General features: G+C 40.3%; 2 protein-coding genes and 1 pseudogene across 2 annotated transcripts; all 3 read right to left on the reverse strand.

Moving 5' to 3' along the window:
- Positions 1–4238: 4238 nt before the first annotated feature.
- Positions 4239–4547, reverse strand: LOC147439988 (uncharacterized). The gene has a single exon (XM_086484537.1). The coding sequence runs from the start codon at positions 4545–4547 to the stop codon at positions 4239–4241; it is 309 nt and encodes a 102-aa protein (XP_086340663.1).
- Positions 4548–9388: 4841 nt separating this feature from the next.
- Positions 9389–11101, reverse strand: LOC147439989 (uncharacterized; annotated as a pseudogene).
- A 2928-nt stretch (positions 11102–14029) lies between these two features.
- On the reverse strand, positions 14030–17929 carry LOC147439990 (uncharacterized). The gene is made up of 2 exons (XM_086484094.1): positions 17325–17929; positions 14030–14033 (listed from the first exon to the last, which is right to left on the reverse strand). The coding sequence occupies exons 1-2, from the start codon at positions 17927–17929 to the stop codon at positions 14030–14032; spliced, it is 609 nt and encodes a 202-aa protein (XP_086340220.1).
- Positions 17930–18818: the final 889 nt, after the last annotated feature.

Below are 18818 nucleotides of genomic sequence, written 5' to 3' on the forward strand. Positions count from 1 at the left end.
CAGATTTTACAAGCATCAAAAATTGTGCTTTGCCCCTTATTCTAAGCAAAAGGTTCTCTCTTGGTTTGTTTTCAGCTCTCTTGGTTTGTTTTCAGCTCTCTTGGTTTGTTTTCAGCTCTATAGCGTTCTTGACGTCTAGGTTCTTCATTTGAAAAATCATAGAATCTGACATTGCTATCGTTTCTTCCTCCTCACTTGGGTTGTCAAAGCATTCATTATCCATGTCATCCTCTCAGAAAAATGCTTTGGGGAGTCGTAAAACTCTTCTTCCTCTCCTTTGACACTTGCCAATTGATCATCTTCGGGTTCTTCTAGAGCTAATTTCTCATTGTTTGCATTTACTATATTGACCATATAGTATGGAGCCATGTCATAACCTTCCTTGTCACAAGATTTTGTTGTGGGGCCATCTGAGATAGCACAGACACCTAGGGTTGCTAGAATATGAGTCCATTCTAATGGCTCAAGAGCTTCTTCACGAAAATGTTCAAGAACTTATTCCTTATCTTCATGCGCCCTTTCTAGAGTACACTCTTCTCGTTTCAAACTCCCACACTATGATGCACCTCATATCCATAGCACTTTGGGCTTGCTTAACCAAGCTGGAAGCTCCGATCCTGCTATTGTAGCTGAATCAAACTCCTCCATTAGGGTTTGGTTCACGTCTTTGTAGCTATGGTCTTTAAGGTTTATGTGCATCGTGGTTTCCATGTGTCTGAGGTATATATGATCATATTCCCAGTCTTGAACCATCTTAAGTTGTCGTATAAATGGCCGTCCAAGTATGATATCATAATTGTTCTTCTTGTCAAAGTCAACTATAGCAAAGGTATGCTCATACTCAATGCTGCAAGAAGTAACAATCATTTTCTCTAGAAGTCCCAAGGGTTTCTCCATGTACCCATCCGCTAGTTGCAATCTCATTCTGGTAGCCCTCAAGGTAGGTTTTCCCCATTTTTTCCAAATTTCCTTGGGGGCGATAGCAATAGCAGCTCCACGGATTAATTTTATTTGTGAGTTAATCAATTCGTTTTTTTTTTTGGCTAAAGGTGATGCTTTTTTGAGTTCATATAAGCATGGATTTCTCTTATATGTACACTCTCTAAGGTGGCATTGAGGTAGGTGAAATAAATACCGGGAAGGAGAGAGAAGAAGGATTAGACGGAGAGAGAAAAACATACTTGTGAAATAGAGATAGGATAGGGGTGTGAAAGTGCCGACAACGAGAGAGAGAGAGAGAGAGGTCCAAGGCAGGGATTGAGAAAAGATATATAGGTTCGCTTTACCAAAGCCTGTTCAAAATGAAAAATGGTCGGCTCAAGTTTGGGCAAGAACGTTCTCAAGCCGGTTCAAAATATGGAATTTTTAGTTATAATATGAGATTTTTAGTGTGATTATCCCTCTCAAATTTAGAGGTAGCCTGTTCATATGCGTGTGAAAAGGTTCCAAAGCCGGGTCCACAAAAAATGTTTCCCAAGCCCTAAGAGAGGGTGTGTGAGGGATAGAGAGAGAGAAATTGCCAAAGTGGAAACGGCGACCGATAGAGAAAATTATTTGCACAATAGTCGAATTGTTATTTACGCAATGATAGGGGCATAATATTCATAGCGCGCAAATCAAGCATATATTCTTGCACACTCCACTAAAGCAGTTAGTGGTGGTCACTCATGGCACTAGTAGATGCTTTTCAAGATTTGGGACTACTCGTGGCACTAGCATATGTTTTTTGAGAAGTAAGACCCCTCATGGCACTAACACATGCCTGTGAGACCTTGCGCCACTCATCCATCACTATCAGATGCTTTTTGGGACCATGTTGCTTCAACCTATATAAATGATATAGAGGCAAGCAGCATATGCAACACAAGTGACTTGGAGGTGCCAATCAAGAGAGATTTTTTTATTTTCGTTGTTCTTATCACAATGCCTATAGGATATTCAACTACTGGTAATGAGATCGTTGGTAAAATCCACGATGAGCTTCACAAACTCCCCCCCAATGCACCCCTTGAAGAAAAGAAGATGTTCATGCAAAGGGAGTGTGACACAAACAAGGCCATTCAGATGTTCAACCACCTTAACCGCGCTCGCAACACTGGAGACCAGGAACTGAATGAAGGCTATGAGACAATGAAAAGTGCTCTAGCCGAGTGGGAGACATGGGGCTACATTGACAGCACTCAGAGAGCCGCTTTGCAGGCGGAGATTGACCATTTGCTTGTGTGCAAACGTACAATCATCCTGGTGGACATCTCTGGCTCTAATGTGGTGGAAGATTGAGGCGAGATTTAAATAATTATGCACTAATTAATATATTTAAATAATTATGCACTAACACACAATAAATTGTATTAGTTTGATGCAAGTTGTATTGTGTGTGTCTGTGTCTGCAAGTTTGATGCCCTACCTAATATTGTAAACAACTTATTTTAATTATATGACGGTGTTCTTTGAATTGGAGGTTTTACAATCAACGAGAAAAGAAAATAGAGCAAAGCCAATTTTCAAGCCAATATGAGCAACACCTTTGACAAAATGATGCGAGCACAAGGTTTATTGAAGAAAATAATCATGCCATGCTAGATCTCACCCAGAACCTACCACAACAAACATTTTCCTCTACAATAACACCAAAGCATGTCATCTTCCTTGCAAGCTCCGTATGCCTAATTGCCCATGCACACTATTTGGGGCACAAGTATCTCAGGTCACATATGCTACAAAGTCCAAGCTTCATGCTAACCACTCCCAAATACACCAACCTCATGATCAGTGTCCACTAACATTGGTCTAGATCTTCTAACACTTTTCTCCCTCATGGATTATCTCTTCATTTCTAGACTTGGCATGCTCATCTCATGCAAAGAATAGTGATCCACATTTATAAGCTTCTTTCCCAAGCCACCTGCTACCCACTGGCTCATAAACTCCATAGCCAAGTCTTCCACAAGTGGCCAAAGTGCATGTGTGAGTTCCTTTTAAGTACTCATTGTACCTCATACTTTGCAATACAAACAAATCCATATCCACACATGTCGCTTCATACAAACTTATCCTACACTTTTTTTAGGCTAATGGACATGTTCTTTTTTATTTGTAGTCCAAGTGCTTTTGCCGGCACACTGGCAACAATGGTCAATGTCGAGGGAGCCATCTGGACAAGCATCTAGCTTCCTTTAACTCTTTCTCGGCTTGCAAATTGCAACTTTAATGTACCTATTGTACATGCAGGTGCAGCTAGAGAGAGAGAGAGATGAATGTGTGTCTATTTTTTTCTTCTTTGGGAGAGTGAGACATTGTGAGTGTGTGTTAAACTTTGAACGCGAGCATGGCTTGTACGAGCTCTCTTACTTTCTCGCTGAATTTTTCTGAGAATGGTGTTGATAAGCCATCCAATGGTATTATTACCTTTCTGCTTACAAGGTACATGGATATGGACCTTTACATTGTCATGCATGTTGTTTTTGCCCATAACAAAGGAAGGCCTAGACTCTGAAGCCCAACTTGCATGGTTTACCCTGGTATCCAATCTTCCACATCCTTTTCAATATTCTAACTAGCATGAACCTGTGCTTTCTCTGTGTCAAAATTCTCAGCATGAACCAATACATCGTTGGAGGGATGGCTGAGGTAGCTTCGAGGAGGGTTGAGATTCCTCACATGATCCACATTGATCTCCTTGGACACCATGGGAATCATGAGAGATGGGGTTTTCTTTTGGAGCTGAGCCATAGCGTCACAAGAAAAAGATGAGAAAAATTAAACCTCCAATGCCGATGTCAATCACTACTTAAAGCTTGCGCCCAAAACTGATGCCGTTTTTGACAGCTGCGTTTCTAGGAAGCCTCTTTTCACCAGGCAGAGACGAGAATGATAGTGACAAGGGTGGAAGTAGCTGAATGAATTGGGCAGTTGAGGCTTGAACTATGTACGGCAGAATGATGGAGCTCAAGCTTGTGCTATGCACGACAAAATGATGGAGCTCAGGTTGAAGAGAGGGAGCTCAGGTCACCAGCGTCATCAGGTCAAAGACAGGGAGCTGCACGGCAGAATGATGGAGTTCAAGCTTGCGCTATGCACGACAGGATAATGGATCTCAGGTCAAAGAGAGGGAGCTCAGGTCACCAGAGTCATCAGGTCGAAGAGAGGGAGCTGCAATTAGGAGCCGATAGAGTAACAATAGTAGTTGATTGCAGAGTCCTGAGAGATCACGCATAACTATTTTTGCTCCCAAGTTATCATGTTCTAGCGGTTGTCTGCTTCTGCTGGCTTTCATAGGGGGACTCACCAGACATATCAGGGAATGCATAACGGCCCCCACCATAAGCCTCTTGTAGAGCATGGCATCGATCATTGGGGTGGATGCGCTGCAGATTCTGGCAGCATCGTTGGCTAGGTCTCCGGCCTCGTTCTTGCTGGCCTCCGTGCTTCTCCATAAAATCCTCGCATGCCTGGATACGCATGCGCCAGTCGCTTTCCCGGCTAGCAGCGTGAGTGCTTGCTGCAATGTGAACCAGCAGCACGAGCAGCAAGGCCGTTGTTGTCATTTTGCAGGCCATAATATTGCTGGCTTCTAGCTAGCAGCAAGCACCCCGTACGTATGTATGCGTAGAGATCAGTAACTAGGTAAGGGCAGGCTGGGAAAATGGTGGTATGCGTATAAATTTCATACATGCAGTGTAGCGTGGGTTGTTTCCATAGAATTGGCTGATGATAATGGGCCTAGCCCCGCCGCCCTTCACTTTGTCTCTACCCTGTGAAACGTGTTCAAACCAGTCCGTGGACTGGTTCCAGCAAGTTCAGCTTGTTATACAAAGCCCAATACATAATGCGTATAAATTTCATACATGTAGTGTAGCGTGGGTTGTTTCCATATAATTGGCTGATGATAATGGGCCTATCTCCGCCTCCCTCCACTTTGTCTCTACCCTATGAAACGTGTTGAAACCAGTCCGCGTCGGCGCGGACTGGTTCTAGCAAGTTCAGCTTGTTATACAAAGCCCAATACATACTGGGTTGTTTACTACTCACTCCACTTTAAGTTACATACTGGTCCACTTTAAATAAATATCAATAGTTGAAAAGATTCCCATGAATCTCTAACTCCCCCTCCCCTCGATCCCTTATGCAGCGGCCCCTCCTCCCCTGCAGCTACTCCTCCCTCCCCTTGTACTCGCCATGCTGATGTCAATCCTCGCATCCCCCCCCCCCCCCCACACACACACACACACACACACACACACACACACACACACACACACGCCTTCCTCCCCTTCATCTCACCATGCTCCTCTAAACCCTTGCTCTGCATACAACCATGCTGCCTATCAAATCGAAAGCTCAAAAACGTAGGCGGAGAGAGAGAGAGAGAGAGAGAGAGAGAGAGAGAGGAGAGCACGATCTACATTCGGCATGCCAAGTTGAGGCTGCATGTTGTGTGTACTCTGTAGTTCAAGCCATGCGTGTGTGTTTGTGGGTGTGTGTCCGAGTTGAGGCCACCCCTTCCTCGTCGCCTCTCCTCAACTCTCGTGCGCCTTCTCCCTTGCCACCCTCAACCTCGATCCACCCTCTCTCTCTCTCTCTCTCTCTCTCTCTCTCTCTCTCTCTCTCTCTCTCTCTCTCTCTCTCTCTCTCTCTTCGATATTCAGATAGTTTGCATGCCGGCCTCCTCCAACCACTTGTTCTTCCATAATTATCATGAGGACCCTTTTCGTACACCCTTCTCCAGAAAGACCTCGCAAGATTCTTCTCCTGTTTCTTTTCCAAAATGTGTAAGACATACTCGCTCCTTATTTAATTATCTAGAATCTCAGCGGATCCCCTCTTGACCGTCCCCATTGTTGAGCCCAACGAGGACTAAAACTAGCTCTACACAAGCGGGACACAAACTCAAAACTTCACAACCAACTAGAACCATTTCTCTATGCTAACCATTCTAGCACCATGAGAATGCTGCATGCAACAAAACATCTTCAACATATAAATAAAACACCCCCGCCTCATGCTTGTGTGCTCACATTGCTCAGTTGTGCTCCCGACCTCTCATACAATACTCTCACCCTATTTTCCTTTTTAGTCACGAATGTGTATTTTTCCAAATTCACATTAAAAGAAACAAAGAATTTTTTTGTTTTTTTAATTTTAAAATTGGCTTCACGAAGCTATACATAATCACCACATATGTCCTTGGTGACACTAGTCCAAACCATTTCGCGCCAGCGCGGACTAGTTCTAGCACGGGACGACACCACCGCCACTGTCAATATATCCATGCAGTATTGTGGAAGATTTTTTTTAAAAAAAAATTGGCTCCTTGGTGAACAATACTCATATATGTGGATAGGAGGAAAGTTTTGAAAGCTAGGAGGAAGACAGAAAAAAGGGCAGAGTTCTGGCAAGAAGCATTTAATAGGTTCCACAATCATTTATCATATGATGCAGATAATGGGACTACTTATAGCTCGACAAGCTACCATAGCAACAATTACAACTACAATAAACCTATTCCTCATACTTGGGCAACCATATCCTCTAGCATCATCCATTCAAACGCTCCTGCAACTATGATGAAGCTTGGCTCCAACCATTATAATTATAATTACCTAATTGATGAAGCCATGCCCCACTACAGTTATGGTATTGCATCAATAGAAGCCGTATTGATTACAATTATAATTACCTCAATGAAAAAAACACATAAACACTTTGCCACAAATCTGTTTCGTGACAACTGTCCGGCTTCTCCAAATGTGGTCCACTTTAATACATTGGTTGATTATTAATAAATTCAGATAAATGCATTCACATTATTCGCCAATTGAAAGTGTATGTCTCATACACATAAAATTCAAATTATGTAACAATGCGGGCATTTAATTATGTAGTCTATTGTGGTTTCTTGGGGAAGGGCTTCCTTGACTCACGATCCTCTTTACAATGATCAAGACAATTTAGTGTCTATTTCCAAAAGTTTGATGATTTTGATAATCATGTTGATGAAAGTGAGAGTACAAACATTGAGTTGGGTGCAATGGTTGAAGCTCTAGAGACAACCAGTCAAGAAGCTACTTTGGAGCTTCTTCTTGATCACATAGTTCCTGAGGTGGCTCCATGTGTGGATGAGGGGGATGATAGCCACTTACACGTGGACAAAGGTGAGGACGTCCTAAAAGACAACAAGGTGAGTGTCCGGTTGTGCCTTTATGTAGACTTATTCCATATGACCACGAGCACTGCGATAAATCACTTGTCTGTAATTCACAAATAACTTTCTTAAGGGACTCGCTCGTTTTTTTCTTCGCTCGAAAAACTCGCTCACCATCTTGTAAGACTCTTGAATTGTAATGATTGATATGACTAATGTTGAGTACGCTCTTATATATAGGGGGATGTGAGATCATGTGCACAACATTGTGTTATTCATTACTTTGTATTTTGTGAATTCCAAATAATGTGTGAGACACCACACCACATGTGACGATGTACTATTTGAATAACCTTAGAATAATTTACTTATGAGACCATTAAAAAATGTTAGCTTGAACATTCAAAAAATGAGACCTGAGTAGATAAACACGTTATTCTTCCACTCTTCTATGCCTTGGTGAGAATAATTTATATGTCAAGCTTTGGGACCGTCCCCTCTCTTTGTCTGCACAATTGTCAAAATCTTAAAGTGTGCACTCTTCATTCATTAATAGACTTGTTAAGTCAGTTATGCCTATTTGAGATGAGCCACCTCAAAGCTGATTTGGGGACACTACTAGAAATCGCAACCATTTAGCCCGATTTGTGCATGGCATTTTTGTGGCAGACCTTTCGTACAAAGAGCAAGCTTTTTTGGAGTCTAAACATACATATGTCTTTGGTTGAGCTGCTTAATGTAAGGGGTAAAACTACCAATTTTAGAGACACTAGCTACCTTCTTGTGATACCTAGCCATGATAATATTCATTTTTTCACTTTTATCTTATTGTTTATTTCTTCAATTTGAATTGGAACTTAAGAGAAGGGGAATAATTATGGCAAAGACAAAGGCAATTCTGGCCACAAAATTGGACATGTGGACTATTGTTTTTTCTTAGTGAAAAATATAAACGCTTTACATTTTTAGATGGAGGAGATCGCATGAGTTCATTAAGATTGTAACTTTTATGACTAATTATTATTGAAGTCGTGGCTTTTATTTGGCTTGGTCTACTAACACACTTCAAGATCTATCATAGCTTAGAGTATTGTTGATATCTTCTAGCTAAACTGGACCGCCAAATGTAACTACAAGCTTTTTGAAAGCCACGATGTATGTACTATATATTGTGCAAATCTATGTGAATTTTCTATATAGTTCAAGAATTTTATGAGAATGTCTTTAGTATTTACCCTACTTTTAGTAGAATGTTGTTTCATGTCCATGTAGGTGTTGTTGCACAATGTTCATACCAAAAAGTAAGGATGAATGCCTAATAAGCCAATTTGAAAGTAGGAATCTAAAAATCGTTGATGGTTGTACTTGCACTTGTGTTTTCTCGAGTTTGGGAAGGGACCTCAAAGTAATGATACACACATAGACTCTTGCAGATAAACTAGTAATTAAAAACACTTTACTGACTCTTGCAGATAAACTAGTAATTAAAAACACTTTACTGAGTTGAAGAACTACTTACATACATAAAAACACACATATAAATAAATATATATATTATATAAACGAGTACTTAAAAACACTTTACTGAGTTGAAGAACTGCTTACATACATAAACACACACACACACACACACACACACACACACATATATATATATATATATATATATATATATATATATATATATATATATATATATATATATATATATTCTTAGACCGACAGTGTAAAGAAATATTGACAAGCTATCAAAATTTCGGCAGTATAACGGCGTGAAAATGCAAACCAAAAAAATCTCCATTCCATACTTGCTTCCATGAAAGCTTGCCTAACTTTCGTTTAGCTTTGTATACATGAAACCATGATTACTTTCCAAACATGATCAAAAAGCATGATTATATTGACAAGCAATCAAAATTTCGACAGCATAACAGCGTGAAAATTCAAACCAAAAAAATCCCCATTCCATACTTGCTTTCGTGCAGCAATCCAATGCTCACGAGAAGAAGAGATTACATACGCAAAGAAACATGTGTTGGTATATTAATTTGGTAAATCCAAAGCTCTCAACTAGCTTCTATCTAGCATAATAAATATGAAATCATGACTGCACTGATAAGGACGATCAACACCAACAACATGTCTTCAATCATACCAAAAAAGTGGCACCCAAACACCATAGTCACACGTCGTCCCATACAAATCATACACTAGAAAACACCATAGATAATACCAATCTAGATGTCAATCAAGGGCAGTGTGATCCGGGGTCACATTGTTGCCAGTCGGTCTCCTCGTCGCTATCTGCATCAACTGTTGGAATAGCACTTACACATGGATCCTTGAAGCGTGAAAGATGCTATTGAAAGACCCATGGATCACTATCTATGCAGAGGTAGTGTCTAGACAACTCAGCACAAACATGGCCCGAGCCACCACATCCAGAAAAGATATCAACAGTGTAGGTGTGTTCCGCAATAAATGTCCACACGAGCCAGCTGAAAAAAGAAAAAAAATTACGCATTTTTACTTTACATAACATAGTCTAACAAGGCATAGTAGGAATCATATCTTCCTACCAAAAGAAGTCAAGGCTACGTTCAGTGGCACCTCTAAGAGCACGTCCTCCAATGTACTCTTCGTCAGCATGCTCCACCAATATTTCGGACTTGGCATCGAAAGAGTTATTATCCATGCTCTCTCCATCTCGTCGATCGTAGATAGGACATTGACCCTTATGATAAAACAATCCTAGCAATAGTATTTCCACCTACAAATTACAGTTAGAATGTGATATAATTGAAGAAAACTACAAGCATGCTTTTTCAATCAGCAAATAACTTGACTTACTCTCTCAATCTCAATGGTCTTTCGCACATAACCGTCGGGGATCAAAATAAGGATGGTGTGCATCATTTTGAATCCCATCTCAATGGCATGGCCAGACAAAATGCCAAAGTGATCAGTGGAGCTTAAGGTGATGTACCACCCATTGTCTGCCACATACTTAGAAGCTATTATGGCCACTTTCTTACTTAATTTTTTAGAGAATTGATTCCATGGAGGGACTTGCATATTACGCATTGTTAATTTATTTAAAGTTCCAAACCTATCATAGACTGCACATTGAGGTTTTGAAGAATAAATACCTCGTTCTCCAAAAATTTCTCAGCTTTAAAATTTGTGGGAAAATCCGCAAACAAAAGAGAGGCCACTTCATTGCTCTTTTCCCCATCAACATTGGATGAATGTAGAAAATCCAAGATCCTGCATATACAATCAAACACATGTATTTCAAACATTCACAACACACACCACACATAGTCAATCTTTTTTCTCACATGTATTTACCATTTCTCATCATCGAGAGAAATTTTGTAAACATCTAGCGTGTTGCCAATAATGGTCACATCATAATCTATGTAAGGCACTGCATAATCTGAAAATAAATTATTTCATCAAGACTTGTTGAGTAGATAGAAAGTGACAGCTAGATATCTTTACAAGCAAGTTTACATGTGGAACCTTAAGCACCTTTTTTGTTCTTTTGGGGGGACTTCTTGGGCTTCTTGGATTTAACAAATTCCAATCGTTTCTTTATAGAGGAGATTGTACTAGTGTTTATTCTTTTTGAAGAGGTGGCTTTCTTGGAAGCTGAGCCAATCTCCTCAATACCCTCTTTGTTTCTTTCAAGAACGTGCTCTAAAGCAAACAAAATTATGTTTCTCTCACAAACATAGTCTAAATAGTATGAGCACTTTAATAATTTTTTTCTTTTTATAAATGCCAAAAATTAACCTTTATATAAGTTCCCTTCGTCACATGGGTAGGTGCCTTGAGTGGAATCTAGCCACCAAGGGCAATACTCAATTTCCCAAGCAAGCAAACCATGATCTCTCATCCATAGTGGATACATACACTCCTCAGAAGAGAGGTCCCTCCAACTTTCAGCAACATTAACTGGCAACTTCTCCAACAAAGTTTGATCGTAAAGCTAAATTAGCCATCTACATAAAATTCATTTAACTTTCTTTGAGCTCCTTTACCGAGTGACTTATTTATTATACAAACTCTAAGTGCAAAATAGAATTTCAACCGTAAAGATATCAATTGTATTACCTAAATAATACTCTCCTCAAAGATTCCATGAGCTCTGGAATTTTTTCATCCGACTCTTTTGTGTTGAGCTTACTCCAAAAGCTCGACAAAAGCTTTATCAATGTTCTCCCTCAACCAATGATGAAACCATGCTTCAAAGCACTCCGGCATTTCATCAATCATTTTCCCTTTGATCCTTAAGCATTGCTTCAAGATACTTCCCCAATACTATTCTTTATGCAAGTACATTCTAAATTTCATTGCACTAATATAACGCTCAGAAGTAACATCATCTACACGGCAATGCATCAAAGAGTGCAATATTTTCTTTTTCCTATAGAGAAAACAATAAACAAACCATAAATGCATTGATTCATTTGATGATTTTATGTGCATTTTTTAGCCAAGGATTATTACCTCTCCGGTGATATTTTAATAGTTTCCAAAGAGTGGACCTTGTCTCTTGTAAGGCCCACCTGATCCTTTTTCCTTATCCAATTGAAGTTAAATAACAAAGAGAAGAACCCTTGGCCATTGGCGGGGTTGGCAATGGCCAACATCTATGTTGCATTTGCACCAAATAAAATCAAATCAATTTTGCAATCCAATAAATCCAATCTAAATGACATGTCAACTTACAATTTTGTAGAAATACAAACATGAATGGTGAGAAGAGAAAGTGTTTACCTTATAAGCTCTTTCTTTGAATATTTTTTCTACGCTTCCTCGAGCAACCATTTCCTTTCCTGGCACTAAAATCGATGGATCATTGATCTCTTGCATCTCTTTGATAAGACATGTCAAACTCTCCCTTTTGTAGAGCAAGTAGACAAAAAAGTAAGATTTTACAAAATTATGCTTAGCTTTAAAAATTACATAAAAAGTATAATTTAAGATAAAAAAGTATACCTTTCATGTGAGCATTTCCAATAAAAGAGAAGGAACGTTGTACCAACTCCCTTTGGGTGCCTTCTTCTCGCAAGCAAGCTCTACCTCTATCCATCAAATCCAATCTTGGGGAAAGTCTTTCATTAGAGAATCTTTGCGTGCCATGGCTATCCTGGCCAAAATTTGTGCTCACAGTGGTTCTACCAATGCTAAACCACAATATCTTAAATTAAATGGCAAGAGAATGACATCGATAAAGTAATAGCAATATCTTTAAAGAAAACAAATGAGCCTACCCATTTTGTGAACGTAGAGCTAGCATAAGCTCCCCCTCTGCACTTCTATCAACATAGACAAATTGACACTTTACAGAACAATGTCTCCACCTTATCATTGAAAATTCTACAACAACAAAAGGGCAAATTAGAAACCATAGAGTAGTATAAGACAACCTTATATTAGACAAAAAACAAATCACTTACGTGTTTTATCAAGCACATCCAAGTTTTCAAGCGGTGATTTCCATCCCAAACAATAAATTTCTTTCCCCTTAAGTCTTCCCACTCAAGAGGAAGGGAATTATCAAAATCATCACTAATTTCTCGCCAAATAGGCCCCCATTATTCTTTGTCTAAGTCGGAAACATAATGTTGGTCATGGCCAGGCTTCTTAAATGACACAAGAAACGGAGCTCCAAGCACACCGTATCCAGACATCTCAAACCTTTTCACTAAGCCCTCAGTGCCTGGACCCACCGCTCTAATGGCTTCGTTTTCCATCAATCTGCAGAGAGGAATGCGAGGAGGATCTCTTTACAATAAAACCCTCTACAATCTCCTCCAATATGCGACCATGAACATCCTTTCCAAACATTGTAGGAATATGATCGACAGGTTTAGGAACAATTGTCATTGCTTTGGACACGCTTTGGGCCACCATTCCACCTTGTGTAGCATGAATATCTATGAGCTCCTCTTCTTCATGCACATCACCCAATATATCCACCTTCTAACGGACATTGGAAGAAGTAATGGAAGATTGTGCATTGTCCCTATGTCTTGTAGTGCCAAACCTTAATGTGTATCCTACTCCTAAAAGCAAAAAACAACAAGACCGCAACTAGCTTAGTATGTAGAGACAAATTAAAAAAAGACCACAAATAGCTTATTATAGTTGAACTTACTTTGAGAGATACCTGTCATGCCACGTTTAGATGGTGTGTGTACAAACCATAATCTATCAACTATAATCAATAAACAACAAAAGTATTCTTAGCAACGACAATACAAATAGAAACTTCAAAATTTTGGCAGCATAACGGCATAAAATGCAAATTAAAAAAAAAATTCCCATTCTGAACTTGCCGTATAGCACCACAATGCTCACGGGGAGAAACAAATACAAATTTACTTCAATATATGTCAATACAAATCAATTTCGACATTTGTTTAGCTCTTCTCTACAACAAGTGTATTTGTGTTTTTGTGTGTGACTACTACAACAAGTTTATTTGTGCTTGGTTGTGTAGTATGCAAATGCATCATTGTAAGTGTGTTGATGTGTGTGTGTGTGTGTGTGTGTGTGTGTGTGTGTGTGTGTGTGTGTGTGTGTGTGTGTGTGTGTGTGTGTGTGTGTGTGTGTGTGTGCGCGCGCGCATGATTGTTATTGTATGTGTGTGTGTACGTAAGTGTAATGTGTGTGTGTGTGTGTATTTGATTGAAAAATCCCATCATTTAGAATCATATACTGAGAGAACTTAAATACTGTTTGCACTTACCGTGTTGTGTAAAGACCAAAGCAAAGTACAATCTTTTTTATATAAAACTTATTACAAGATACTTCGATACATGAAAAAGTAGGAGCTTTAGCCGGAACTCCTAGTAGATGAAAGCGGGATCTTTACCTGCCAACCAACCACAAGTACAATTAATTAGAATTAATTTGCACTAAATGGGTGACAGGTATATCAAGCAATCCCCACTGCTTGTTATCGCTATCACACCCTTGGACCCCAACCTTACTCTTAGTTATATGTTATGTTCTCCTTGGCTTGTCTATGTAAGTCAGGTCGATTACGGTCTGTGAAAGTTTTTATAGGTTTACAGGATTTGGAGATGGGGTCCCTAATTGCTATTGGCTTGGTTCGCTTTTTTCCTTCATGGGCTGCAATGAGCTTGTCCCAAATCTGTTGTAGCTTAAATACATCTCGAGTGATGCTCATCCTAGTTGTCTGCCTGTATCCCTGTTTGTCACCAATGGTTAAACTTATGAGTTGAGCATTCTTTAGATATTATACTTGATGTTGCGATAAGGGCAGCCCTATCTTTATGGTTTCTAAGTATGATTTCCAAGATATAAGTACATCTAATTTGTGAAAAATTTGGCAGCATTTTGTTTGAAAAACCGTTCATTTTTCCAAAAAAACCGTCTTATACAATGACATCTGTCCACAAGAGGTTGTCATATATCCCCATTCGAATCATTAACTCATTCGTATACTAGATAGTAGTCTTAAAGAAAAGTAACTAAGGAAAAACCTTCCTTGTTTACAAAAACAGTTGTACTCAAAACTCTCACTAACAATTCCAGAATTTAGCAGTCTTATATGACATCTATTCACAAAGGAAGTTGGCATATACCTTCTTTCAGTTGTTGCCTTATGGGCACCCTTATCTCTATGGTTCATATATCTGCATGATACTTTCTAAGTATATTTAATCTCTGAGTATTTTGGCAGCATCCTGTTTGTAAAACCTTTCTTTGTTCAAAAAAAACCTTCTTACACGATGACATCTGCCCTCACAGGAGGTTGTCTTATACCCTCTTTTCAATCATTGATGCTAGATTTGTTCTTTTATTAAAAAAAGCAAATGGTTACACATGTTTAGCATTCTTAGATACTACACTAGATGTTGCCTTAGGGGCACCCTTATCTTTATGGTTTACAAGTCAGCACGATACTTTATACGTATACTTAGTTTGTGAAAATTTTGGCAGCATTTTGTTTGTACGAAAGTTTATTTTTTCAAAAACATCCAGTCTTACACAATGACATTTGTCCTCACAGGAGACTGTCGTATACATCTTTGATATATTTTCATGCTAAATAGTATTCAAAAAACTGATAAGAAAGACTTTTCATTTTTACTATTAGTGCTTACACATAATTGTATTTGAGGCTTTCTGTATCAAATCACCTGGTTGTTGCTTGTAGTAGCCAACTATAGTGCTCCTCTTTCTCACTTAGTGCTCAAGGTAATGCACCACTTGAAACCGGTACCCTCGTTATGGTATTGATACTGCTCCAGACATGGTATCAAAAAAAGAATTTTTCACTTAATACTGTGTACTTTTGTTGCTCTGTTTATAATGCATATGCTTGCATGTGCTTGTCCGGCCATGAGCATGTTGGTGAGTACCATCCTAAGTGTAATGCTGTCTCTTATGCTCCTGCATAAGTGTATGTGTGTGTGTGTGTGTGTGTGTGTGTGTGTGTAGACATCGTACCATGGTTGTTCCACAAACACATGGAGTGTGTATGCATGTGCTTTGTGTATATAGTTCTTTAAACACATGTGTTTTAATATGGAATTCCAACAGTATACAGACACTTTTTTGTGAATCGCACAGTGTGCCTTCTGGCTCAGTTATTTTTCTCACTATTCAAGTGCCTGTTCTCATCGGCAATTAATTTGACACAGTACTAAAAAACTGAGTTTTTACCTTGCTGTGTTGCACAACCGGATAATCCACAGCGTTTTCCCTTGGAGTGAGTTGTCGTTGCTTGCGTTATGCCTTGTAGCGGATGGTTGTCCATATTGCCTGGTATCGGTACCGTGTGTGTGTGCGTGTGTTGTTTGCCTTGTAGCCTTGGCTTGTGTGTGCGTGTGAAAGAGAGAGAGAGAGAGAGAGAGAGAGAGAGAGAGAGAGAGAGAGAGACAACGAGTTGTGAATAGCTCCCTGTAGCCTTGGCTTGTGTGTGTGTTGGGCGGTTACGCCGCTAGCGGTGGCTATGATAGCGAGAACTCAACCGACAAACAAGAATGTCAGACGAGGACGGAGCTTAACCCGCAGGCGCATGGAAACAAATAGGTGGGTGTCAAATCACCTACTCGACCTTCTAATGACAATCACTACCAAGGAAATCAAACCTAAGTTCTCAAATACGCAAATGACTGAAATCCGTACTACAAACAAAGGCTATCCGAAACATGATCTAAAGTCATCGAATCAGCCTCAAACTCAAAGGGGTGTCTCTACACTAGGTAAGGACAATACCCTATGAATCTACAATATAATCTCAACCTGTAACCACTCCGTGCGGTAAACGCGTATGAAGACAGGCCCAAAAATTCAGGTGATTGAATTTTGACTCCGATGTTACTAATGTGTAGCTCTACTCGCTGCGGTTCTATCGATATATGGCACGCTCAATTCCGACACACAGGTAGGGAGAAAACTCACATAGAAGCTCGTGGGAGCTCACCACGTGTAGAAGCCGAATGCGCGTACGCTTGGTATCGGTGCGTAGCTCTCACCGTTGCTAACACAATGGCGGTGTCGCTTCTCCAATGGCGGCTCCGTAGCTCGCATAGCAAGAGGATAAGACTCTCTCTCTCTCACACTCTCTCTCAGACACAGTCACAGCGCTTCAAAACTTATCTTGATTAATTCCCAAAAACTTGTCCTTAGGTTTACAATAATTGGCTCTTATACTTCAGCCTTGGAAGTGTGAACACATCTCTAATCTAATTACATAAGCAGGTGTAACTACTTGGGGAATACAAGCTGGAAACTCAATTGAGTTCCGCTAATTACAATGAATTGGCTCCATCAAAAATGAAATGTCGGAAAGACATTTATTACAATAAGTGTTTACAAAATATGAGTGTGAGTAAAAATGTCTAGGTGTAGTCCTCCGCTCAACACTCCCCCCCTCCGCGTCCATGTCGTCCTTGACATGACATCCTTGCTTCGTCTTTAGTGGAGTCCCGTCGATTTCAGCATCTGAAGATGTGACTCGTATCTCAGGTTTCCAATAGTCAGTGTAGGGCCGAATATCTTACTTTTATGAGTAAAGAAACCAGTATAGAATGCCTCCTCAAAGGCCTGCATGTGGAAACTCGGCATAAACATGATTCTGTTATAAAAGAGGTGTAATACTTTTGGAGATGGCTGCAAGGCTAAATCATACATCATATCTGTGACTGTGTCGGCCGTTGACAACAATGTTGAGCTGGTAGCTTTATCTGGCGCGAACACTTCAATGCAAGCCAATAATGTTCTGCAAATCTTTTTGAGCATTTGACACGAAAGGTCAGGAGAGCCAATTAAGAGCTTAATGGTGCCCGTTAGGGTTTTCACCATGTAGGCTTTACTTATTCTCTCTCCCACCTTCGGTCCTGGCATCCTTGGGTAATTAAGCCAGTTCGGCTTCTTTGTTGTGATTCTGTCATGTTCTTGCCAACTCCTGACTCTTGGCACTGGACAGAATGTTGCATCTTCTCTAACTTCCTTGGGTGCCTCCACCAAATAAATTAGGTAGGTTGGATACTTTGTCAACCATCCTTTCCTCCATCTCGGCTGGGAGTCTACTATCTTCTTTGATTCCTCCTCTTTTGTGATGTCGCCTTCGTATAGCGCGACATACTGCTCTTCTTCTATCCTTTTCTTTGTCTTTAGCACTTCAAACTTTAGTAGAGGAAGGGGTAATGTAGGTTGCATCCATTGTTCTTGCAGCACCTTAGTATCCACCCCTTGAAGTCCAATGGAGAACAGGAGTCTTCTTTCCCACTCCATGGCCGCCTTTGCACTCTCCTCTGTTGCCTTCTCTATCTGCTCGTGCAATCTTTTTTCCTCCTCCTCGGTAAGTCTGGAGGTTGCGGTCTCGTCTTGTGCAGGGGCTAGATCTTCACTTGTTGTGGCTTCCCCAGTCTTTGGAAGCTCCATGGCTACCCCGCATGTCTCTTCTTGCTGATCCTCTGTATCTTTTATCACTTTGTCTTGCAGATCTTGGAGCTGCTTTCGGAGGGCCTCATTCTCCGCTCTCAGTGCTTGGGTCTCTGATGTCAGTCATTCTTCGGCAGCCAATGACCCCTCCGCAATGTGCAATCTTTGCACTTGCTCTAGCCGCAATTCTCTTTGCAAACTCCAAATTTGATCTTCCAGACCGGGGATTATTGCTCCCTCTGGCTCTACTCCTGCTCTGCTAGCTCTTGGTGTGGATCTAAGCCTTAGGATTGTTCAATGAGCTCGTCCTTTGCAGCTTCCAATTCCTCATTAATTCTTTCCTTGGCTTCTTGTGCACTGGCCACCTCTCTTGAAGCATCAGCAAGCTAGAGGATTAGTCCATCTCTTTCATTTTTTGCTTCCAGGAGAGAGGCCTTGAGGTACTCTGATTCTTCTAGTGCACTCTGATATTTTGTTTCCATCTCCTCTTCTCTCTTTTTCGCTTCTTCTTTGCTGTCCTTCATTGTCTTTGATCGGGCTTTGATCTGCTGCAACAGTTGATGCACTTTCTGGATATCTTTTTCATCCTCATCTTCGAGCTCGTCCTCCTCTTCAAGCTCATCCTCTACCTTCTCAGGTACCAACCTTCGCTCTCTGTCGAATCGATTCTTGGTCCTAGACATCATACGCGTATGATGTCTTTTGTGTCAAAATGGCTTGATATTGGTTGTGCTTGTAG

The sequence above is a fragment of the Adiantum capillus-veneris genome, chromosome 16, assembly GCF_014529385.1.
Source record: "Adiantum capillus-veneris isolate H3 chromosome 16, ASM1452938v2, whole genome shotgun sequence".
Classification (NCBI taxonomy): Eukaryota; Viridiplantae; Streptophyta; class Polypodiopsida; order Polypodiales; family Pteridaceae; genus Adiantum; species Adiantum capillus-veneris.

Bases quoted from the DNA above. Each gene is read 5' to 3' on its own strand.
- LOC147439988 (XM_086484537.1), bottom strand. From the start codon at position 4,547: ATGACAACAACGGCCTTGCTGCTCGTGCTGCTGGTTCACATTGCAGCA.
- LOC147439990 (XM_086484094.1), bottom strand. From the start codon at position 17,929: ATGGAGTGGGAAAGAAGACTCCTGTTCTCCATTGGACTTCAAGGGGTG.